This window comes from Convolutriloba macropyga, chromosome 8 (assembly GCF_964194025.1).
Source record: "Convolutriloba macropyga chromosome 8, txConMacr16.3, whole genome shotgun sequence".
Classification (NCBI taxonomy): Eukaryota; Metazoa; Xenacoelomorpha; order Acoela; family Convolutidae; genus Convolutriloba; species Convolutriloba macropyga.
In genome coordinates, this window is record NC_134475.1 from 1060184 (window position 1) to 1085252 (window position 25069).

General features: G+C 36.2%; 1 protein-coding gene across 1 annotated transcript in view; it reads right to left on the bottom strand.

Annotated features, from left to right (window-relative positions):
* LOC142344370 (splicing factor 3A subunit 3-like) overlaps positions 1–22109 on the bottom strand; it is a 50383-nt gene extending 28274 nt beyond the window's left edge. Inside the window, exons 1-6 of the mRNA XM_075395963.1 lie at positions 21921–22109; positions 21291–21453; positions 16737–16858; positions 16278–16425; positions 15724–16085; positions 332–514 (exon numbers count right to left, since the gene is read on the bottom strand). Coding sequence (XP_075252078.1) covers positions 332–514; positions 15724–16085; positions 16278–16425; positions 16737–16858; positions 21291–21436 — 961 coding nt within the window. The 5' untranslated portion in view covers positions 21437–21453; positions 21921–22109. The remainder of the gene's footprint in view (positions 1–331; positions 515–15723; positions 16086–16277; positions 16426–16736; positions 16859–21290; positions 21454–21920) is intronic.
* Between the last annotated feature and the right edge of the window lie 2960 nt (positions 22110–25069).

The window sequence follows — 25069 nt, forward strand, 5'->3', positions numbered from 1 at the left end:
ATGTGTGTGCCCAGTTTTAGAGAAACAGGTTAACTTCTGTCAAGTTTTCCCAAAACTGATCGAGACTTTTCTTACCAATGTCACAATGAAACTGTGTACTTTATAAAATAAGTTAATGAAATTGATGTACTTTACTGATCAAGCCTTTTTGATCTATTCAAACTTTGCATAACGTAACTATGAGCACTAAAAAACTGAGCTCAATCTGTTTAACCAAATGACGTTAATATTATTTAAGTATTCTCAGACTTTAAGACAAACCCTAAAATTGACAAGTTAAGTCCTCTAACATTGTCAACAATATTAGGAGGATTACAGAGGAAACACTCACCAACTAATCCCCAAGTATAGCCAGCACCCAAAGACGCTGCTTTCCCGTGTGATTGTAACATTTTGGGGTCCAGCTCCGAGACCCGTTTGCCTTTCGTTGCGAAGAGTCTCTTAGCCCTCTCTTCTAATGTGCCTCCACACTTCAGTCCAAGTGCCTGCAAACCACTTTTCAGTCTGTCCAGACCTACAAGCAATCATCATCAATAACACAAGATTATAAAGGGATAGATTCTCTTTGTTACTATACAATATGTTACATTTTTCTACCTTTGAATAAAACTGCATGTCTTCCATTATAGTCCCCATCCAGCTTATTGAGCATAGAGCATCCCCAAAAAATACTAAAAAATATAACAATGTCGCGGAGGGATATGAAGACCGAGACTTTTATAAGCTCAGAATTATTTCAAGCTTCTTGATAAAATGGTTCAGACAACCAACGGAATTAAGGTACGTACTAACCAGAACCGTTCCATCTAACTATTCTACTAACTGGAAAGACACCAGAGCCCTTTATATTGGAAATCCATTGATTTCCATGCCTTCGATTGGGCTCAAAACAAAATAAAAAATGGATATTTTGTAAAAAAGCCACAACTTTGCACTAACTTGATGATATTTGTAGCCAGGTATCTTTTTTTAATGAGAGGATACAGGGAATAGTATCAATAGCAACAAGGAAGATCGGCAATGTGCGTTCGCGCAAGGTTCCAACCCATCAAAGACAAATAGAATTCGACAAGAAAAAGATTGTTTATCGAAGAAGCATATCCTGATATAGGCATTCAAAATAATTACTCACGCGTATATGAAAGAGCTGATCACTGTAGGTCAGCAGTATTGATGGTAATTCTTTTCGTGTGAAAAAAGATAGCAAGAGATCTGAAACAATTTAAAATGAACGTTTGTTTTTGCTAACATTTTTTTTCCTTCACCGTGTTCCGGCCTCTAAATTTGAAAAAATAGTCATGAGAAAACACCCACTTTATTCTCAGCAGGTGACAGTCGGAAAAAATAGTTTACCCGGACAAGGAGAAGGGGAAATTTTTTTTCAATTCTGATCGTCAATTCTGTATTTTAAGCTCGATAGCCGTGAAGGCAAGATCAGAGTAAGAACAATTTTTGGAGGAATCTCATTTCTAAATTACAATAACTCTTTGGAAAAAAATCTGAATCCGCATCAATTACTAGAAAAAAAATTAATTGTCTTCAAGAGGCTGAATTAGAAAGTCTTAAAGCTGGAATCAAAATTTTTTTTTCATAATTCGCAATTTTTCAAGTATACTCTATTGAATATTCACAATTTTCATGTTCAAAAAAGAATAGTTTGATTTAAAAATTACGCCTTTGAGATGTCAAAAAGGACAAGTGAACGTTTTGCCACTAATGTAGTACGCAAGAATATCTATGAAAATTGAAAAATTCTAAATAGTCGAGGATGGCTTTTTTCAAGAAACAAAAAAAGGAGAAACCAAATCACCTCTAGGGCCAATTAATTTGTACAGATGACTTTTCAATACTGCCATTTTTTGAAATGCTCTTAACTTACAATTTCTACATCTTGGAATCTTTTTTATTTTACAATTTTTGGAGGAATCTCATTTCTAAATTACAATAACTCTTTGGAAAAAATTCTGAATCCGCATCAATTACTAGAAAAAAGCGCAAGCTCTCGTCGACAAAAGCGCAATCTCTCGTTTCGAACAGTTGACCTTGCTTTATTCATGTGTTCTGAAAGAAAAAAGACAAATTGAAACAGAATTTTAGCTTTCCTTTATCTCGTGATTAATTCTTATAACTTTTATCCGATACTTTTAACAACTTTAATAGATCTTAATTATCAACATGATGAACCAAGGGGAGTTCAATTCGCATAATAAAAAAGAACTGTACCGAATTTATGTAGATTTATTTAAAAAAGTTGAAAAAACTCAATTATAAAAGAGTTTGTCATTTCGGCAAGTCAATTTTTGCTAAAAAAGAAGTCAAATGACGATCCAAAGGAATCAGTAAAATCTCGAACCAATATATCCCCCAATCATTCAAGAGGTTCGTGTAGGACGTTTTGAGCCAAAAGAGGTTCCCACAAAAACACAAAATCTTGTTATTGGGAGCAGTCTGGTGAAAAATTTGGTGGGGGATAGTACTATACCAGAAGATATCTGCGTACATGATTATCGAGGCTCAACAACCTGTGAAAAAATTTAAGTGCCCAAAACAGTGATCAAAACAGTTCTCATTCAGGATGGGACACGAATTCAATTCTGAAAGAAAAACATAAAAACAATGACGAGTTTGAGAAGTATACAGATTTGGTTGATTTAACAAGAAACACGCTATCTGAGAATATTGTACTAATGCAAGTGCCACCAATTCGTAATCTGCCAAAAAAACGAACATATTAATGAGCGCATTAAACTTTATAATGATAAAATAAATGCATTAGCAGGTGATGAAAATAATAAAGTTGCAGATGTGTACGACCTCATGAAAGCCATGCCAAGCTATAATAGTTTGTATTATGATGATTTGCATTTCCATTACAAAGGTGTCCCTTTTTTTAAAAATTGTGTGCTTTCTCAGTTGCTTCCCACATGCAATAAATTAATAGCTCTGAATAACAACTAACGTAATCCAAATCAAAACCCAAAATACCGTAATCATTGGAGACAGAGTTACAATTATAAGAGATGTCAATACTAGTCGAGATAATTGTTCTGCTGAATATTCTTAGTTTCATTTGTCTTCTTTTATTTGTATTGTTTCAAAATGAAGCTTCAGTTCCACTTTATTTTTCTTCTTATTTTGTGTGTAATCACAGGAAAAAGGAACTGGTTCTTCACTACTACACCAATAGTAGTGTCAAAGCTAGTAGTTCTACATCAAAATTGTCAAAGCGTGCTTGGATAAATGTTGCTCCTTAAAAATTTTCTATCTGACCTAGGTGACAATTGTATTTCGGGCTTCTCAGAAAAGCGGTTGAAATCAGTTAACGATATTCCGTTTTGGTTGATACACTCAGAATACTTAGTGTCTTTCAGGTGCGACCGACGTACTGATCTTCAAGAGAAAAATAAAGGCGGTGGTATTCTTTTGTTCGTTCCAAAAAAATTTCATCCAAAAGCACGAAATGATCTAGAGACAATGTCAAAAGACCATTTTGAAAGTGTTTGCGTAGAGTGTAAAATAAACAAAAAGCCCTCGTTGATAAATTTGGCTCACTGTCCAAAAAACAACTAATAAATTTGTTTCTGAAGAGCTTGCCCTCGGTTTAGATAGAGCAGCGACTGAAAAAAAAAATTTTCTACTAGGTGACTACAACCTTAATTACTTTAAATGCAATGAAAGAAATCTTCTAGAAACTCTGATCTTGCCGTACGGTTTACTGAATTCAAATACATCTTTAGCAACAAGAGAAACATCAAGAACGAAGTCGCTAATAGACTATGTTATATGCAAAAATTTTTTATGTTCCCAGACACTAGACTCGATTCTAAAAAGTGATCGCTTAGCCACGCTTTCTTTAATTATTGAAACCGTAAAACATAAAAAAGAAGCTATCAAAAAAATTGTGTTTGATAAAACAAACTACACTAAAAATGCTTTTTCCTAGATGTTCGAAAGGTAAATTGGAGATCATTTTATTTATCATAAAATTCTGAAATCATGTATAAAAACTTTTGCTCGTCATTGTAAACGGTAATTAAAAAGCATGCTCCACAAAAGACCGTCTTCATACGCCATGGCAAGCCTAAACTAACGCTACATAAACAATGGATATCAAAAAATACAGTGAAAAAGTTTGCAAAGACATCAAATAATAACAAAAAAGTTTTGAAGCAGGAAAAGGAAAATCATCTGCTAGATGTGTTTCAAAACTTAAAAAAAGCAAGATAAAGGTGGAATTTTATCAACGAAATCAGAAACTGTGAAAAAACAGAAAGAAATACCATGACTGAAAAACAGTTTTGGAACGGTTTTGACCAATGGAAATGATATTGCCAATCTTCTCAACTATAAATTTTCAGCGTTAGGTGAATATTTTGGTAAAAAAGAACAGTATCAATTCTGTAATAATGCGGCACGCCACAGTAACAAATTTATGTTCAGGTATACGACAACCAAGGAGATATTTGATATACTCAACAATTTAAATGTTAAAAAACCGTTGGTTCCATCCTTCATTCCAGCTTGGGCTTTAAAAGATGCAAGAGAAAATAAAATATAGCTGAACCTCTCTGTTTTTTGTTTAACCAATTCTTAACTGAACAACGCTTTCCTGACGACCTTATGCGTGCCCACGTGTTGCCTCTTTTCAAGAAAGATTATCCTGAAGATCCGATAAATTTTCGACCAATTTCGCTTACTGGAGCTCTGGCTAAAATTTTCGAAATCCTTCTTCGAGATCAAATATTAGCGTATTTAGAGAAGAATAAGTTGCTTGCAACAACACAGTTTGGATACAGAAAAAAGTGTCAACTACATATGCTCTTATATATTGCACTGAAAAAATCTGATATGATCTCAATAAAAAAACATCGTCACAGGAGCTTTTTTAGACCTATCAAAAGCTTTTGATTCGATATCACATCCTACTCTTTTGCTCAAAACTAAACTTTTAGGTTTTAGTGAACAAGCAAATACAATTCTAAAATCTTATATAGAAAACCGTGTGCAAAAAGTCAAATTCTCGAAGTATGAATCAAATTGGATAGCACTTAACCGTGGAGTACCACAAGGTACTGTGCTAGGCCCACTGCTTTTCAACATATATGTAAATGATATGAAAGCTGATCCAGTATGCTGATGATACTTTTATCTTTTGCAGCGGAAAAACAATTTCTGAATCAAAGTTACATCTTGAAAAAGGTATCGCTAAACTCATCTTTTTCAGGAAAAATGAGTTAAATGTAAATGAAAGCAAAACCGAATTCATTATTTTTGGAGCCCCTTAAAGGAACAAAATCGAACAAATAGTTGTTAACGGATGTACAGTTCTCGAGAAAAAAGTTGTGAAATACTTGGGAGTTCATATTGACTGTGATCTTTCTTTCGATGAAGAAATAAAAAATGTACTAAGAAAAATGGCTATTGGCATAAAGGTCATTTACACCACCAAAAATATATTTCCAGAAAAAACTAGATCTGCTTTACTGAACGCTCTTGTTTTAAGTCATCTGCATTACCCAATTGTTCTGTTCTCAGGTCTTAAAAATCACTTCGATTAACTCTAAAAAAACAACTGAACTGGGGATAAAAGGCATGTTTCAATAGAACCAAATTTGACAGGACCATTGATCTCAAGACCAAACACAAAATCTTACCAGTAGAATACCTCAGAAAGTATCGGGTTATTATATATTTTATAAAGCTTCTAAAAGCAGATCTACCAGCTTTCGATGAACTCGATGAACTACCAGCTTTCGAAAGTTAGCCACCCTAAGTGCTAAAATGAATGACCGTACAAACAATCTATAATTTGGAGCAAACCAAAAAACAAATAAAATGCAAAACTGTTTTTCAAAAAAAGCAATTGACTGGTATAACGATTTGCCTCTCACCTTGAGGCGGAATATCCCTAAAAAGCGCGCTCTCAAAACTACATTAAAAAATCATTTCTGGAATGAGTTTCCAAAAGACCCAACGGTTTCTGAATTGAATTCTAATCTCAAATCTTTCAAGTTCGATCTTAATTTGACTTAGTTTTAGGGCGTCATTTAGTCTTCTATGAAATGTTAATTGGAGGATTAGAATTTTTAAAAATTCTCTTTTCTCGAAAATGCTAATTGTAGAATTAGCGCTTTTAAAAATTTTTCTCAATTATAATTCATCTCTCTTAATTTGTCGATATTTTAGCACACCGTAAATTTAATACAATTTTAAACTTTCACAGTATGTGACGTTTGTTTCATTTAAACTTCTTAATACTACATTGCCTTTAAATTATGTTCTGTATTTTATAGTTCATACTCAAAGGAATTAACAATGTTTTTTTTTTCTATTGTATTTTTTTCACTCTTTCAATCAAACTTCACACTTTTTTTCAGTGAACGTAGATAATGCTAGAGATAGCCAAAAGGAATGAGTCGAAACGAACAAAGATACCCAATAAAGTAGCATCCAATTTTAAGCGGCGTTACAGCATGAAACAACAATAGAGGAAATTCGGAAAACAGGTTTGTTTTCTCAACAGATCGAAATCTAAACATGTATAATTGACAATTGATAGCGTTACCAATTAACTATCGACCACACAATGTGACAAAAATGCAACGGGGTATCCTTTATTTGTCGATAAAAAAGTACATCGCAAAAAAAATGTTTTCAAATAAGTTTTGAATCATTATGTATTTTCTTCTCGTTCATTTCGATTTTACATACTATTTACTAAAAACTGAATCTATTCTATTGAATATGAGTTGTTTTTGGGTTAGTTTAAGCTAAGTGAGTGTAATTATCAACAATTCATAAATTAAATCTTTAGTTAAAACTTAACTTTAAGTTACTTTTTTTAAGAATTAAAACTTTCTTCTAGTAAAATCCCCAAAAATGCTGTTGCGGTGCATCATTAATTGAATCACTTGCATAGAAATGCTTTATTATAATGCTTTATGCTTAAGAATCTCAAGCTCGAAAAGACCAAGTGAATTTCATAATATCGTTTGAAATTATGAATATTTGGTTTCAGCACGTGGTTAATTATCATTGTTTTCCTCATCTTGCTCGGATTGCATTGAAGATCATTGCATCAAAGGCTATTGTAAATCGTAACATACCGGTCTCCTTGAACTGGTTCAACTTTGTTAATATATCAATGGAACTGGCTTTCTGGTTAATTGGTCAATTGCGGTAAATAGTATTTCTCAGCAACCCATCACAAGTTTATTGATACTTTCTTAAAATCAATTAGTTCCCAGTTTGTCAGTTTTGTACAGTTGTAAATTACATTTTCTTGCTGTCATTACTCGTCTGTATCCTCTGTTGTTCATTCTTCATCTGTGTCATCCTCCTTGTCAGATCGTAATGACGGCATGTCAATATCGTCTTTCATTAATAAAACAAGCATGTTGACTGGTCGTATAAATAGTCCAGATGATGTCTTCAGTTCAACAACTCGAACTATTTTATCATTTCAATCAAACACCTTTGTTATTCGTCCCATTGGCCACAGAGTGGGTGGTGTTCTCTTCTTTGATTATTATTACATTGATGTCAATATTTGTTTGTCCTGTTTGCCATTTTCTCCATTGTTGTAAATTTGACAAATTTTCTGTTGACCACTTCTTCCAAAAGTCTCTGATAAGATTGTCCATCCTCTTCTTCTGTCGTGTCAATGAAATTTTGTTTTCGTGTTGTTTTTGGTTCAGACAATGCTGTGATAGGTCGTCCTATCAAAAAGTGCCATGGTGTAAGTGCTAAGGCATCATTGGCATCATTTGAAACGGACGTAACAGGCCTTGAATTTAAGATTGCTTCGGTTTGTGTCAACAAATGTGTGAAGTCTTCGAAAAGAAGTTTAGTTCTTCCAACTACGGTCCACGTGACGTTTTAGAGATTTGACAGCGGCCTCCCATAGTCCTCCAAAATTTGGTGTTCTCGGCGGAATGGTGAGCCAAGTAATATTGTTCTCCTTGCCGAATGCTGATATCAAAACTTCAAACTCGTGAGTAGCTAAGGCTTGTCGAAACTCTAAATCTCCCTTGGTCCCAATGAAAGTTTTTGAGTTGTCGCTGTATATTTCATCAGGAATACCTCGACGAAATACAAATCTTTTAATGGCTGCAAGACAGTCGTCCTTGGTCAGAGACATAACTGGCTCTATGTGAACTGCCTTCGTACTAAAGCAAATGAAAATTGCAACGTACGTTTTCAAAAGCTTTCGAGTTCCATTTTTTGTGTAGAACGGTCCACAATAGTCGAGTCCGCAATGACTGAAAGCAAATGACGGCACTACTCGTTCTCGAGGTAGATCTCCCATCTGAGGCTGTAACAATTTGGCATCAAAACGGATGCAAGGTTTGCATCTGTATAAGACACCTTCCACTACAGAAAGCCCCCCAGGTATCGAAATAGTTAGCCGAAGCGTGTATAACGTCAGTTGAGGTCCTCCGTGAAGATTTTTCTCGTGTGCTTCTCGAACAAGCATTTCAGAGACTGGCGATTTTCTTGGAATAACAACTGGAAATTTTCGATCTATTGTGTAAGGTGAATTGGCTAGGCGTCCTCCAACTCGAATCATCTTTTTTTTCTTCATCAAAGAATGGTGAAAGGGTGTTGAGACTGCTGCTTCTAGGAAACTTTCGTTTTCTGTGTCTCCCTTTAGTGGCTGCTCCATAAGCGTTAACGAGGCATTTCCTTTCTCTGTTTTCATCTTTGTTGAATTGATGTACTGTTTCGCTAGAATTGTCTGTATTCCCGGTAGACACGATGTAAAGCTGATCCCCAGGGCCCCCGGCCCAACCTATACCATGGCTGACATCATCCTTTGAGACCCCAACGCCATCTACGCTGACAAGACATCCTGGGCCCCCCGCCCTACACCTGAGGAAATGGTAGAAGAAACTGAGCTCACATTTTCACCTGCACCCCCGGCGCTGACAAGAATACCAGAGCCCCCGGCCCTACCTGTACCTAAGGAAATGATAGAGGAAACTGAGCTCGCATTTTCACCTGAGCCCCCGGCGCTGACAAGACTACCTGGGCCACCGGCCCTACCTGTACCTAAGGAATTGGCAGTAGAAACTGAGCTCGCATTTTCACCTGCGCCCCCGGAGCTGGCAAGACTGCCTGGGCCCCCGGCCCTACCTATACCTAGGGAACTAGTAGAAAAAGAGCTTGTATCTTCATCTGCGCCAACGACGCTGACAGGACCACCTGGGCCCCGGCCCTACATGAACGTTGAGGAGTATTGGTAAGTAAAGAAATCCCCGTGCCCTTAACAATCCTGGTGTTGATGTAAGCATCTGGGTCCCAGGCCCTACCTATACCACCAACCCCCTCTGGTCCAGTGAATTTGTTACGTTGCTGAACGTCTTGTTGTGTTGCATCTCTGCTGCTGTTGCTTGCATCTTCAGTGGGCTGATTCCTGATGATCTTGTATTCATGAAGAAAGTTTCGCTGTGTGAAGCTGCACAGTTGAAGTCTTCCTTCGTATAAATCTTTCCCTTGTAGGGAGACTGAATTATAAGTCCTGATCATTGGTTGAGACGTAGACTCATTACTATCAGTCCTTTCGTTTGGCGTTGATGAGCATGCTTTTTGCTTTTCGACAATTTTGTTGTCCGCTGTTTCACTTTGAAGATTGAATTCTTCTCTTGATAATGCTGATGAACCTTTGGACATACGTAAATATCCTTGTAACTTTATGAATTGACGAATGCCGATTTATCATCAATAAAATTGCGTTATCTTCTTTTGATGAAATAATTGTCACGTTTTCAGATTGTACCTCTACTTCTTTTTCGGTCTCTTCTCCTGTAGGAGACAAAATGTCAAGTGATGGCCAGGCGTTTTCAGGTTGCCGCAACTACTCTGGTCCATTCCACCAAAGCTTATGGTTCAACAAATCAGCTGCTGGTAATCCTCTTGAAGCACAATCCGCTGGATTGTCTTCTGTTGGAACATATTTCCAACTACTGGCTGGAATAATTTTTTGTATTTTCGATACTCGGTTGGCGACATATGTTTTCCATCTCCTCAGATAATCTTGTAGCCAGGCAATTGTAACCGTAGAATCTGACAACGCAAAAACCTTCGGATTGGGAAACCGTTCATGGCTAATAGCATTTGTCACTGCCTCGACAAGCTTAGCTCCTAGCAGGGCAGCACAAAGTTCCAACCTTGGCACAAAAACTGATTTGATTGGTGCAACTCTTGTCTTTGCTGTAAGCATTTTTGTTTTAATGAAGTTGTCCGTCACCTGTCTGATGAAAACGACAGCAGCATATGCTGTAGTTGAAGCGTCGCAAAAGACGTGCAATTGCAAATCTGCAAATCTGATTTCTTGGCTGGCTTGAGAACCTTGCATTGAAGACTACTTTTTTCAAGATCCTTCAGTTGTGCTCGACGTCGCAGGTACTGCTGTAGAATTGGGTCCGATAAAGGTTGATCCCAACTAAGCTTGTCCATCCACAACAGTTGAACAAAGGATTTATGTTGAATAGTCGTTAGTGATAGCCATCCGAGTGGGTCAAATAAACGTGAAACTTCTGAGAGGATTTGCCGTTTAGTAAATGGAGCTCCCTTGTTAAGTTTTACTGTGAATACAAATTGATCAGAATTTGGATTCCACCTTATCCCAAGCGTCTTAATGGCATAGTCTTCAATTTCAATTATCTTCTCGTCTTCCGTTTCTTTGAAAGCGGCAGCTAGTCTTGATACAAGTTTTGAGTAGCTAGATACCCATTCCCGTATATCAAAACCTGCTGAAGCAAGAAGCGTAATAATGGCGTCCTGGAGCTTCTCTTCGGCTTTTGAATCTTCGCATCCTGTAATTAGATCATCCACATACATATCAGTTGTTAGTGACAAACGAAGTTTAGTGCCTGTTGTTTCTTCGGCAAGAACTTGCAGTGGTCGAATTGAATGAAAAGACGAAGAAGCAATGCCGTTTGTTACCCGAGTCATACGATAAGTTTCAATCGCCTCTGAATTGGGATCTTTCCACAATAATCGGTGATAATCTTGGTCTTCCTTGTCCAATTCCACTTGCCTGGACATTTTTGCAATATCAGCACAGAAAGTGCTACTTGGTGCAGTCGAAATCGAACAAGAATGCTGAAAAGGTCTTTGAATTTTTGGTCCAACCATGAGTCTGTCGTTAAAAGATACTCCTGTTGTAGTCTTTGCGGATCCGTCGAAAACGACCCTCAGCTTGGTGGTAGTGCTTGACTCTTTAGACACACAATGACGACAAAGATAGTAGCAGTTTTCGACAGGCTTGATAAGTTCTGATGTTGGAACTTTCTCCATGTGTCCGAGATGAAAGAACTCTCCAATGAATTCTGCGTGTCTTTTATAAAGGTTGGGTTGTCTTTCCAATCTGAATAGAAGACTGCGGAGTCGTTTTTTGGCTTGTTGAAATGAATCTCCCAATGCTTTTGTCTCGTTCTTGAAGGGAAGTTTAACTATGAAGCGAACTTCAGGGCTGCTTTTAGTTGTTTCCTTGAAGTGATCATCACAGCGTTTTGCTTCGGCTGTCCAAAGCTACGCTGCTGGAACTTCTATTTCCCATAAACGCTGCAAATTTTCTGGCTCTGAAGAAACAAAGAAAGTCTGTAGATCGTTTGTATAGGTTTTGTCTGTATGTTCCCTTCCAATAACGACCCAACCGAACATTGATAGCCTATATGTTATTCCAAACGTAGGCTCCTTTAGTCGGTTGTTGCCAACCATTATATCTTCATGAGATGCTCCGATCAAGAGGTCAATTGATGACGGCGTGTTGAAATCTGGGTCAGCGAGCTCCAACTCCTTAACTGTTTCCCATTGGCTGGTGTCAATGAACCGTGATGGTAGATTATCAGTCATTTTTGACAAAATTGACGCACTAATGTTGACAGTTCCTTGATGAGATAAGAAGGTCCACGCGACTTTTGTCTTGCACCGTCCCACCTAGTCCAAAAACTTTTGTGTTGCTGCTTTTCTTCTTCAATAGTAACCGTTGTACTGCTGATTCAGTTATAAGTTTGTTTTGTGAAGCTGAGTCTAGAACTGCCCTAAGTAGAATGGTCTCGCCGTGAACATTAACGAAAACAATCGGTTTGAAGAAAGACTTCTTCTGAAGTTCGTTGAGTCATAGCTCCTGTGAACTTGTTTTCATCCTTAGATTTTGCAATTGCTGTTGCTGCTGTAGCGTTTTTCTTCTGTTTCTCATTTGCTTGAGTGCTGGTTGTTCCGCTAGTTGTTTGCTGGTTGGTATTTCTGTTGTGAATGTTTTCAAGATGAAGAAGAGTATGATGCTTTCTACCACATTGCTTGCATTTCGATCCATCACAATCTTCTGATGTGTCCCGGTCGCAGACAATTGAAACAGAGTTTTCTAACCTTTATCAGCTCTGCACGTTCTCTTGAAAGCTTCTTGAAATTTCCGCATTTGAAAATTTTGTGCGTTTCTCCACAACATTCACGTTGTTGCTCGGAAGTCGCCAAATATGTGTGCAAATGTCGTGGATTCCCGTTCACTTGAGTTTTTGTCGCTCATAATCCATTTGGCCCTGTTGCCTCGAGCGCTTGTGCGCATTCCTCTAAGAAAAGTCTGAGCTCTGCAAACTTTTGAGGTTCCTTGCCTTTTGAAGACAGCTTCCATTGTTTTCTTGTCTCTGTAGGCAGCTTCTCACTGATCAAGTAAATAAAAAAGATGTCTTGACTGTTGACTGTTTCTCCCAAATTCTGCAAGGCAAGTCCATGTTCTTCCATTGCTTCAATTAAATTTCTTAAGTCTCTGTCATTATCGGTTGTCAGTGATCGATACGAAACAATTGAATGCAGGTGTGTGCGAATGATGATCCTCTTGTTCTCGTATCTGTTTATCAGAGTATTCATAGCAATGTCGAAGTTGTGATCGGTAACTGGTATCGAGGCAAGCAGTTTGGCGGCACCGCCTTTTACAGATGCTTTCAGATACTGCAACTTCTGACTTCCTTGAATAGAACTGTTGTCGATGACTGCTCCTTTGTACAAATCAAAGAAGTCCATTCCATATAATTACCCGAAAATACTGGCAGATTGAGTTTTTGTAACTTGAAGTTCCTCATAGCATCGGAGAGCGTTGAAGTAGATGGCGTTGAAGTATATGCTGCCGTTGAAGGTCCCTCAAAACGTTTCGTTAAGCGTTTGATTGCATCAATGTTCTGTGTGAACTTGTCATCAACTTCCTCGGACTCCAGAATATAATTGTCCAGTGCTTCCGCCTCCAACAAGTTCTGTTGAAGTTCTTGGTTCAAAGTTACCAGAAAATTCTGCTTTCGGGTGAGAAGTGTCGCTACCTGATTTAGCCTGTTGATGTCTGCTTCTGAAATGGTGTCTAGATCTTTTGACATGATATTTTCAGCCTCATTGTTTAACCTTGTAGCAACGCTGCGGTGTGATCCCCGCGACTGTTTCTGTATTTCAAGATTGGACATTTTGACTTGCTGTTGCCATTGAGGGCATCTTTTTCTTGTCTTTGTTCTTGGTCTTCATTCGTATCTTTTTCGTGGACTTTGCTGTGCTGAAAACTAAAAACACACTAAAAGAACGCAAAAGATGGGAAATCGGGTTGCACTTAATCCCCCCTTCGAAAAATGGGGCCAATTTTTGCGCGCGAACTTATTGTTATTACTTCGGGAGAGCAAACCGAAACTAAAAATTTCGAGTTCGCGAGATTTGAGAGATTGTTGTCTCCGAAGTTTCAAAAAAAATTGTAACCCTTGAGATAGTTCTCCCACTACATAACTTTACCGGGTCTCAGAATTAGGTTAATCAACCTTGTTATGCAAGTTAATCAACTTGTATAACATGAGGGGGGATCTGTTATCTAGTGAGGGGTCCGCTTTTAACTTCCCCTTTAAGTTTCCCCTTTTAGATTTTTTGCTAAAATTTTTGAGAGTTAATGCTTTTGGTGCCTAATGCTTTGACTATTTTATCCTTAACCAATTTGTCGGCGGACCAAATGTTGCGGTGCAACAATACTTGAATCACTTGCTGAGAAATGCTTTATTATAACGCTTTATGCTTTAGAATCTCAAGCTCGAAAAGACCAAGTGAATTTGATAATATCGTTTGAAATTATGAATACTTGGTTTCAACACGTGGTTAATTATCATTGTTTTCCTCATCTTGCTCGGATTGCATTGAAGGTCATTGTATCAAAGGCTATTGTAAATCGTAACAAATACCAAAACTAAAAAGCGGATTTCCTGAATGTCGCAACAGCAAAAAAGATTCAGTTTTATTGTCTGCCAATAGGTTACCAAAAAAAGCAGTTTGCGTTTAAAAACAACTTGTGAAAGATTTCAGAATAGTTTTTTTAATATTTCAACCGATACCACATCTGTATCTCTCAAATGAGATATCGATCAGCCAAACCTGTCTTCACAAAAAAGAAGGGTTGCTATAAAGTTCGTAACCCCTAAATAGTTTTTGGGGTTTGGAACAATAAATATTAGACCTGGCATCTAAGCCTAAATAGAATTGCAACCAATTGAGTTCAACTGCTTAAAATTTTGAATGAGATAATTTAGATCACGCAAAACGCAAGAAGTCATATCGAAAAGAAGGCGTAAAAGTCGATCGAATTGACAAAAACGGTCAAGCAAAAAATTTGCATAAAGGACTCAGACGACTGCTGCAATCAATTGATTCAAATTTCGCCCAGGAACAATTTAAAAACAAAATCATGTATAATCCTACGTTAAATTGTCTTCCAAATAAAAGTACCTTTCACCATTAAAGTTTTTCAACATTTTTTCAAGCCCAAAAGTTTTTGGAAATCACAAAAACGATAGAAAGCCAAGACTAAATTTTGGTTTTGAAAAACACAATGATGTCATTAATAGCGAGCCCATCACTTCGCAGAAGCAAAACTCATCAAACAGATTTAGACAGGGGTGTAATTTATTGATCAGCGGTTTGAACCCTTGTGCGATTTAATTAATGTTTACGTTATTATAAACTGCATCCGCTCAAACATTCGACGGAAACGAGCATATTTAACCGACTAATTTCATTTTAATCATAGTGAACCCTGTTTACAAAATAGACCAGACAGAAACACTGTACTTAAAACAAGTTTGTATTTGTGAGCAAACTTCTTGTTATTGGATATGACAAAGTTAGCCAGTTACTTTGATATCAAAGTAATGGCGGTGAACCCTGCTCAAAGCGATAGTTTGTCAACAAAAATTATACCCACAACTCAGGATGCGTGATATTTGCAAACGATTGATAGTAAAGATGACAATAATCTCTGCCAAGGGATACAACATACTAATATTCTCACACATTCCAAATAGACAGAATAATCTCTACTTTAAAAAATGCGAAATTAGAATAGATGGAATGGCATCACAAACATTTGGAACTGGACCATAATCCAAAGTCTAGATGCAAGTCTTTTTGTGAAATTGTAACCCTTGAAATCAGGGAATTGAAAATTTGCCAGATATTCTTGCATTCAAACATTTTGAATTCACTTGGAAGGCAAATTGATAAATTGTACATCCAAAACGCACTGAAGTTTAAGGCACCTGTTACTATGTCGATCAAAACTGAAATTTTATACATTTTATTGCCTTGAATTTTCAGGATAACTTAAATTTCTTAGCGTCAGACATCTCTTTAAACATCCTTTGTTAATTGGATTCAAAACCTTGCAAAATTCTTTATTAATTCTCTCATCACAAGGAAACGCACCTAAAGACATCAATTCTTCTGGCGATGAAAAGGCAGATAAATCCAAACGTGTTCCAGTTTGACTCAGCACCCCGGAGCCATCTTTGCCCCATCCAGGAAAACTTCCATTCGCCCACTTAGTCTCAAAATCTTCCTTTAAAGCCGAAATCTCGCCCTCGATGTCATGTAGGGGCATTGCACGGGTGTAGAAATCGTAGAAATAGTCGACAATTGCCTTTAAATATTTTTTGTACTCTGCGTTTTTGTTTTCTCTCGGGTACTCAAACAGACGGTCGAATGAGGCTAGATATGTTATGTAGTCTATGTACGTCACTCCTTTTAGGTTAAGATACTGCTGGTGGAGAGCATTCATGTCAAGGTACCTAAAGCAGTGAACGAAACTCAAACATGCAGATATAAGCATTTTGATGTTCATTTGTACATCTGGAGTTGTTGGAACGTTTGCTTGCGCTGTAGCTGTATGGAATCCACTTATCCTAATAGTTCATGTACTGTTCACGAACTGCGTCTGATATTTGCTTTCGAAAGGACATTTTACAAACTTGTCCACTCACCTTCCAAAATCCTCTTCATCTGAGAAGAGTACAGGTAATGATTCTTCACACTTCTTCGCATCTCCTCTCGCCAGTTGCATGTTATTAAATTCTACTGAGAGCGGAATCGAAATCTCTCCAGGGTGGCGTCGATGGAAGTCCTTGATAGCTAAAAAAAATCAGGAGTTCCGAAGCTCCTAGCTCTGTATCGTCCCATTTCAACTTGCATATATTTTTTGTTAATGCCATTGAAAACTTATTTTTTGTTGGTTCCGAAAACTTTCCTTGGTTCCAAAAACTTTGAAATATCACTAAATACCAAGCAAATTACTTTTTGTATATGATGAGTAATGGTTTTATGTCTTAGAAGAAACTAGTAACTAAATAAAAGCAATCAGGATCAGGATGCCTGGTCCAATATTCGAGTCAGGTTAAATAGACTTCGATGGAACCCATTTCATATAATCTTGCATACCGCACCTTTGAAGCGTGAATAGAATTCTTCAAACTCGTTCGGGGCAGATATGGCTTGGATCTCATCTCTCCTCGATCCATCTCTATCTTTGTACAAGTCAACAAGCTGACCTGTGGTTTGCATATATCTGACAAACAAAAAAATTCCATTATAATTGTTATTGTTAACAGAAAAGCCAAGCAGCGTTTCATTTGAACGCAATGCATTTAAAAGCGACGAGGATTCAGCATTGCTTTAAAAGTTCCCAAAATTTCAGAATAATTTCATAAATCTGAGAAACCGCCATAAAAAATTTTCAAACAGCGTACAACGTCACCCCTAAAAATTAGTCGGATGGATAATTTCAAGTCGTTTCAAACTTAAAAAGCCTGTAAATTTCTGAACATAGCTGGGAGATTGCCAGAAAATAGCCGCAATAGCTTCGTAGATCTGCAGTCTCAAAAAGATAAAAGAGACCAAAAAGGAAATTTCTTTTTATTAAATGAGCGGTTAAGTTTTGATTAGGAATCTGTACATCTTATTGCCGCTTCTATTAGCTGCCCTCAAATACCCTTCAATTGAAGTGTCACACACTCACTTGACCTTACATCTTTGAATTAATGTAAATTAAAGAAAACTCAATTTCAGAGTGAGGAAGTCATTTTTGAAAGTGAGGTAAGTCACGTGTGACCAAAACCTTAATCACGCGAATGAACAAAAAAACTCACTTCACTACGAGTCAAAAATGACGTCACGCATGCAATTCAGTTAAAACTGCATGAACTAATGAACAAAAATGGTCAGAACAAAAATCCTGACGACGAAATAAAAAACATAGCAGGACAAGTCCTGACCTACAATTCACAGCATTTTCATTGACTAAAGAAAAAACTAGACCTAGAATGGACTACGACTGGATTGGGAAAACCAATTGAGAAATAAAACATTCTATCACAAAAACCGATAAAACAGTAAATCGAAGCGAAAATGCCGCAGTTGAGCAAAAAAACCACTAGCGAGAAAGCGAATTTTTTTCATACACCGTTTTCTTATTCCACTAAAAAATTAGAATGAAAACAGTTCACACCACAAAAGCACTCGCTTTTTCTCTACACTTCCTGTTTTGGCGTGACCAAAATCATCGCTTCAATTTGACTTCAAAATTCATGAAAATGTGTGAAAAGATCTTAAGAGACAGCCCCATGATACAATTCAAATTGTAAACAAAATTTGAATCGTAAAAAAAAACCAAGAAAAGGCCATTAATAGCCCCAGCTAACGCTCTGCGGCTATAAATAATAAAAAGCAGAGCAATAGGTGAATTAATTAAAGAGTAACAGCAAATGACCCATAACTACGAGAAGAAATAAACTTCAGCCACCAAATTCAATTCTTGAGTTTCCATTTCATTCTTCAAACTTTCCAGCTACAGTTTGCGGCCTACTTTAAAATCACCTTGTTTCGATAAGAGACGAAAATAATTTATCTTCGAGTGTAGAAATAATATCTATATTGCTAACACTCGAGTGATAACACGAGACAAAAAATTGGTACCAGCCAAAAGAATGAGAAAATTTTCAAGAGCTGAAATTTAAAAAACATTTTCGAGGTTTCCTGGCCAGCTGAATTCAAAAATTTCCAGAAATAAGAGTTGAAATCTATAACACTGAGAGCAATGACGTCATGTACGCATAGAATAAGGAATGACTAACCCAAAAAATATTATTAGAAGATTTAAAATTCCGGGCCCATACTCTCTGCTTGCCTTTAAGTTGAAACCTGCTCATTGAAATTGGAAAAATCTCAATCAGTCAAAAGCATAAAAAATACAGGGAAAATAGTAAAGCATAAGGTTAGGTCAACATAACACAAACATATTTATGAGAAAAAAATTACACTCATCAGAAAATTTTGTTAGTCAAGGCTATTGAGATTTTGAACATTGATCCTTTTAGAAAAAAAATCAATTATCTGTACAAATTTAGGGTATAAATAATGGGGCAAGCAGCTGAAATTTTCCCAGATTTCTGAGAACTGTGCAAAAACTCCGGGAAGTCGCACAACTTGTATTTTCATGGAACAAAAGAACTCATAGGGAAAAATCTTGATCGATACTGACCGCAATAAATTTCTTTTCCATCAACTAGAAATAAAAGGTCATTTTAAAATAAGAGAAACTATCGATAAAAAAACTCAAGCTTCAAACAAAACTTCTAGGTTTTTTTACTAGGTTGAAACAGAAACTAATTCCGAAAAAAACAATTGACTGGTACCAGCATAACTGGAGGGCTATGTTATTCACAGGAGCTAAAAATTCTCTAAACTTCGGGGAAAAGGAACTATTTTGTTCGAAAACCTCTTTTTGAATACTTAAAATTAGCACCTTTGATGCAAACCAAAAATTAAAATCCTCCAAATTTCAGCGCAAGATTTAAAAGCAGATTCAATAAACTCTTTGAAAATAAATGGTCTCACAGCAAAGAACATTACCTAAAACTGAAAACTCTGGTGAGCTGAAAAATGCTACATTAGAGAGCCAGTGAGTTCTGTTACTTTTCAAACTGAAATCCGTGTTATTGAGACAACAAAAATAAACAATGGAAAAACTCGAAAATGCACTCATTTTTACAAAATCAAAATGGAAACACCGTTGGATGAAACTAAAACAACTAAAAAAACTAGAGGCAAAATACCTCACAATAAGAGTCAACAGAGACACTAAATTACAAGTCAACAAAAATGTACATTCAAAGTTTAGATTTGGTTGAGTGGATGCAGAACTCATTTCACTGAGCCGTTATAATCCATGCATGATAAAAAATCTTGACACAATTTACTAAAAAATCCATACAATAGAGTGGAACCTTTTTTTCGAACTATTGATCTTAAAACAATTAAACCCAATCAGATCATATTGAAAAAAACACAGAATGCATCGGGACAAAAAGCACACAACAAATTTCTCCATATCGATGAGACACAAAGCACAGAAAAGGACAAAAACTGAATGGGTCAAAACTGAAGGTTTTTGAATAACAGTGGCATATATTTAAAGAAAACTTAACCGAAATCATTCAAAATTTAACCAAATAATGTTCAAAAGCACCTAACATTGTTCCAAAATTACAATAAACTACAAAACGACAGAAAAAACAAGGGTAAATGAGTAATAACCATGGATGGAACTCAAATCTCTGAAGATGTTCTAAAAAAGATTTCGCATTAAAAAACACGAGGTATTAATTCAAAACAATCACTGAGCTGAAAATGCCACATTATAGATCCGAGAAAGTATGTTCTTATTGACAACCAAATCTGTTTCCAGACAATAAAAAACCAACAGCTACATCAAAACTCAAACCACTTTCAACAAGAACAATTATCCGCACAACGCCGTAAGATGAAACTCAGGGGAAAGCTTTAATTAAACATTCCACCTTTGACGGGCTTTTTAATGATACTACTCACAACCCTCTACGATAAATACATCACTCAGACAAAACTAACTCAACAAAAAAATAGTCAGGTTGAGCATATAATTACTACTCCCATTAATTGGGGTCGGACCAAAGCCACAAAAATTATGAGATCATAGGAGAACTGATACCCACTAACCTTAAGCTGGCATGTATTTTTGAGCTGCTTCTGTCTTTTTTTAACTCTACGATAGTTATTGTTTTTGAGGACGGTACAAAATATTCGTTTTTATGTTCATAACAGTTGATCCTTGGCATTTCTGAGGGTCCACTCATATTGAGTCACAAAATTTTTCTGCAACAATAGTATTTTATTGCACTGGATTTAGAAAGAAACTTTTTGACCAAAAAATTATACAGAATCAATAATAGATAAGTATTCCTTTCTCTAATTCATGTACTTACAACTCACTACAAATTATCGATATTCAATGATCGGTATTTTCATGTAGATAACAAAATAAAAGGAAGTGACCAACGGTGTGAATACATGGAGAGAAAAGAACACTTCAGGGGGAGTTCCAACAAATTTATCATTTCTGCAAATTTTATTCTTTTCATCTTTCGACCAATTTTCAGACCAGAATGTTTGCTTTAACCTTGCGGGGAATATCATAATCTGTACCCAATTTCAGCGTGATATCTGTTCACAGTTTTAACTTCTGCGAACTACAGAACAAACTTACTCTTACAATAAAGTAATTATTTTATTGACAAAAATGACGGCTCTGTTGAACATTATGGACAAGCACTAGACAAAAAAACATAGATTTCAGATTCCATCAAAGCAAGTTTGTTTATACTAGAAACTTAAACATATTAGCATGCAATATTATCAACTTTATTGTTAAAAATTGCTTCCCAGTTCAATAAAGCAGAGTCTAATTCCAACTTAGAAGCCCCAGTTCGAACTCATCAAGTGGAATTTAACACTTCCAGCTCCGCACAAGTAGAAATAGGGAATGGAAACTGAAACGTGTTCTGAACATGTGTCTTTATTGCTTCTGCACGTAAAATTGTGGAAACTTGATCAAAGCGAATAAACAACATGCTCAAATACCAGGTACCCGAGCAGAAAATAACAATGCAAGATATCAGACCAACCTCTGTCTCAATTCATACACTCTGTGCTGTGATGCCAGTTTCTCCATGTGTGACTCATGTTTCACCATCTGTTCATTCACACAGGTGTCTATGATCCTCTCCCTCTCCTCATGATAGCGTCTCTGCTGTTCCAGCACTGTCTCCATCCCACCACCCACACACCCTAGCAGTAGTTAGGATTAATAATTTGACGGTATATTAAAAATTAACACAACAAATGAAAGCAACATTGCGTAATGTCAAACAAATGGATCTATTCTGTTTCGCCCCCCCCCCCCCCAGTGTTTTTATGACCCCCAGTTACAAATTATATGTTGTTATATAGCACGTTACTATGTAATAAGAAAATAGCACGTGCGCCTGGGGGTCATAAAAAATTTATGCTCACTAAGCTTGGGGGGGGGGGGGGGGGAACAGAATAGATCCAAAAAAAATTTATAATTAACTGATAAGGTAACAAAAAAAAACTGACTAAACTAACAATTATTACATATGCAACGCAAATACATCGCCATTTCAAAGCCCAAGTACATGTTTTTCTTAGACAAATCATCTCTTGTATGCCGGTTCGCCTCTTAATTGTATACATAGGGTGTTTTTGGACTTCAAAAACAAGATATAGCCACTCACACTTATGAATTTCTTCAGTTAATCACACCAGCCACTTCCTTTCTTCACTTGATCACAAGAGTCGCGAGAAGTTATGACCAGAATCGGCGCAGAGTTCACTGCACTAAATTCACTGTACTCTTTGTTCCAGTTGGGCTCATAAATTATGATCAATTCTTATCTGAAACGTCACTATAATTTGGAGGTCTACCCACTCGTTATTCAGCATCAATACACTGCAATGATTACATAATTCCGATTGCTGAATAATTCAGTTCGAATAGATTCTCTAGAATGATATTTTGGTATTTACAATTTACCAATTCGAACTCAATTGGCTGAATTCAATCGCGGGATTTCACATTAGCCAACCGAAATATTTATCCTGATCACCAATAAAAACCTTGTGTAAGTCGACTGACATATTTCACAAATGTGCACACAAGTCTTATCTCTTGATCTTCAGCTAATGGTTAGTGCTAACATAAAATACAGCTAATGAAAATTTTGAAGGTGAAAGTTCGTGCATGGGTAGCAACGATGCAAACAAACACACCCTCATAATATTTATAGTGTTGCGAGACGATAGCCCAAATCATGTTTCAATATTCGGATGAATAAACTTATAACAGAAAAATTAGAATTTATAACTGAAAAAGTCATAAGGCCAAGAAAGCGGCCACAAATATCTCTAAACATACTAAACTATCGAATTTCCCTCCACACTTAACTCAAATATGGTTTTTTAAAAAGGGGCAGGCAATTTAAAGAAGATACAATAACAACAGTAAACAGTACACATTACACAGCGTCAAGCGCTACATTGCTCTTAAAAGTAATTCTTAAAAAATTGTAACAATTTGTAAAAATTGTAAAAAACTGTAAAAAAAAAATTGTAACCATTTTACCATTATCCAAAACTGTCTACCATTGCAATTTAACATCTATCGATTCAAGATAAGACGAACTCTACGCAAGATTAAGCATTACTATCAGGAAACATTACATATCCATGATGGTACTCTCATGATTTTTCCGTCCTCTGGGAGTCTTCCTCTTCGCTTTTAAAAGAGCTTTTGCAGCCGAATTATTCGTACTGTGAAAAGTGAAAAAGACGAGGAATTATTAAGAGACAATAATGAAAAAATTACAGGTTTTTCTGCATTCATTTCAAGAAACCTTGAAACACCAGAATTGAATTAAAACAAAACTAAGATTTATTGCATTGCCACCTCAGAAAGCACAACACTTCCCAGTCAAGAAATTTTGAACTGTTAAAACTGTAGAAAAAATCAGGGGAAAACTGAGCTCCATAAGGCACGCAACAGTTATTGACGAAACTATTAAACCATGTAAAAGTTTCAACGTTGTAATCTCAATTCCTTTTTAGCACAAATTGACGCAATTTTTTTTTAAAAAAAAAGAGGTATGGTATTGATTCGAGAACGTACAGATCTGTTTGATATATAAGGTTAAAAAGGAATACCCACAATTAATTTACTTGGATATTTCTTTTTAAGTAATATAAATATCCCATACAAAAATTCGTATGATTGTTCCGACCCCCCTTTAGTGGGGGAGGAACTATATACTCAAAAGGGTTTTTTTGTTCAGACAATTTTGGCCGATCGATATAATCATCGTAGAGAGTTGTGAGCGGTATCATTAAAAAGCTCATCCAGCGTAGAAAATGGAATTAAAGATTTTTTCAATTTCCGCTTTTTATAGGGAGTTATCGAGGTTTAAAGTTTTGTGAATATTAGACGTAATTCAGCCGTTTTTATTCACATTTTCGGTATTTCTGACCTAACTTTCGCCATTTTTGCTGAAATTTGTTCAAATTGTTAACTGTAGTGTTATTCATTTTATCTCTAAAGATAGAAGAGGGTTGCTGAATTGTTCGATCCGAGTTTTTTGGCTAGAATTTATGCTAAATTTTTCAAAAATTCAGGCTTTTTTTGGGACCAAATTAACTTTTTTAGCCCACTTGCCTTAAATCTCTTTATCATTTGGTAGCCAATTAAGTCAAAACAGTGGATGAGCGGGGTCAGAACCTTACGTGCGTGCGCACATTACCGAGCCTCCTTGTTGTGATCTCCTTGTTGTAGCAATTAGGTCAAAATTACGAAAAGATTACAGTTACTTGAACTAATTGATATGCAAAATGAGAAACTTATTCCTTTCATTGAGTTAAAGCCATTTTAATCAACGACAGGAGTTTTCCGAAAATTTGAAATGAAACTTAAAAAACCTGTAAAAAACTCTGGTTATTGCTATTTCTCTTACATTTGCTACATTTGGGCTATTTTTCTTTAGTAATAGTTCATCTATTCTACTTTTATAATAGCTCATCTTGGGTCCGACGTGTCTGGCACCTAGGGTGCTGCATTGGATCCTCTCTGGACAATGTTTGCTAGTCTCCAACTGGTGCTCAAATGTATAATTAAATTTGCAGTGTAAACCGGGGAAATATTTAAATATTGCTACCAGTTTGAAATATATATTGAAAATTTGGATTGTGTATCCAGAAACAATACTAATTTATGTTTTCGCAAAAATGATTTAAAAAACTTGAATAACTTAGTTCTAGCAGCTTGATTATCTTAGTATTGAGCCAGCTTTTGGTTAAATAAATGAGTTTTTCAAAGGACAATTACTCCCCTAGTTTTTAAACTATTACAGCACTACGGATTGTGTTTCGCCGTCATTTAAAAGGAAAAAGAAATTCCTAAAAAATATATTCAAATGATTCATAAGACTATAAAGTAATCAAATTGAGAACATAAAATTTCTTAAAATTTCCATAACTTACGCATAATATGGACTAAGAAGCAACGATGGGCAGCGTCGAAAAAAAAAGATTTCTCGATTCTCATCTAGTTAAAAAAAGCAAAATGATCACAATAAGGAGCACATGAAAAACGAGCAAATTCACTAAAGATTGAATAACATGCCGGAAAAACGCTCAAAAGTATACGTCTCATAAGCATTAAATTTTGTTATAAAAAGACAGTTTTAAATATACAAAAGTTATAGAAAAGACATTATAATGGTCACAAGAAAGCAGAAAATGATCGAAAGGAAGAATTTGTCCAAAAATGTGGCTAATATGAAGTATGGCGGGAAAATTTATTTTTTTAAAGCCGAGGAAATCCTAGAACTTCTTTTCG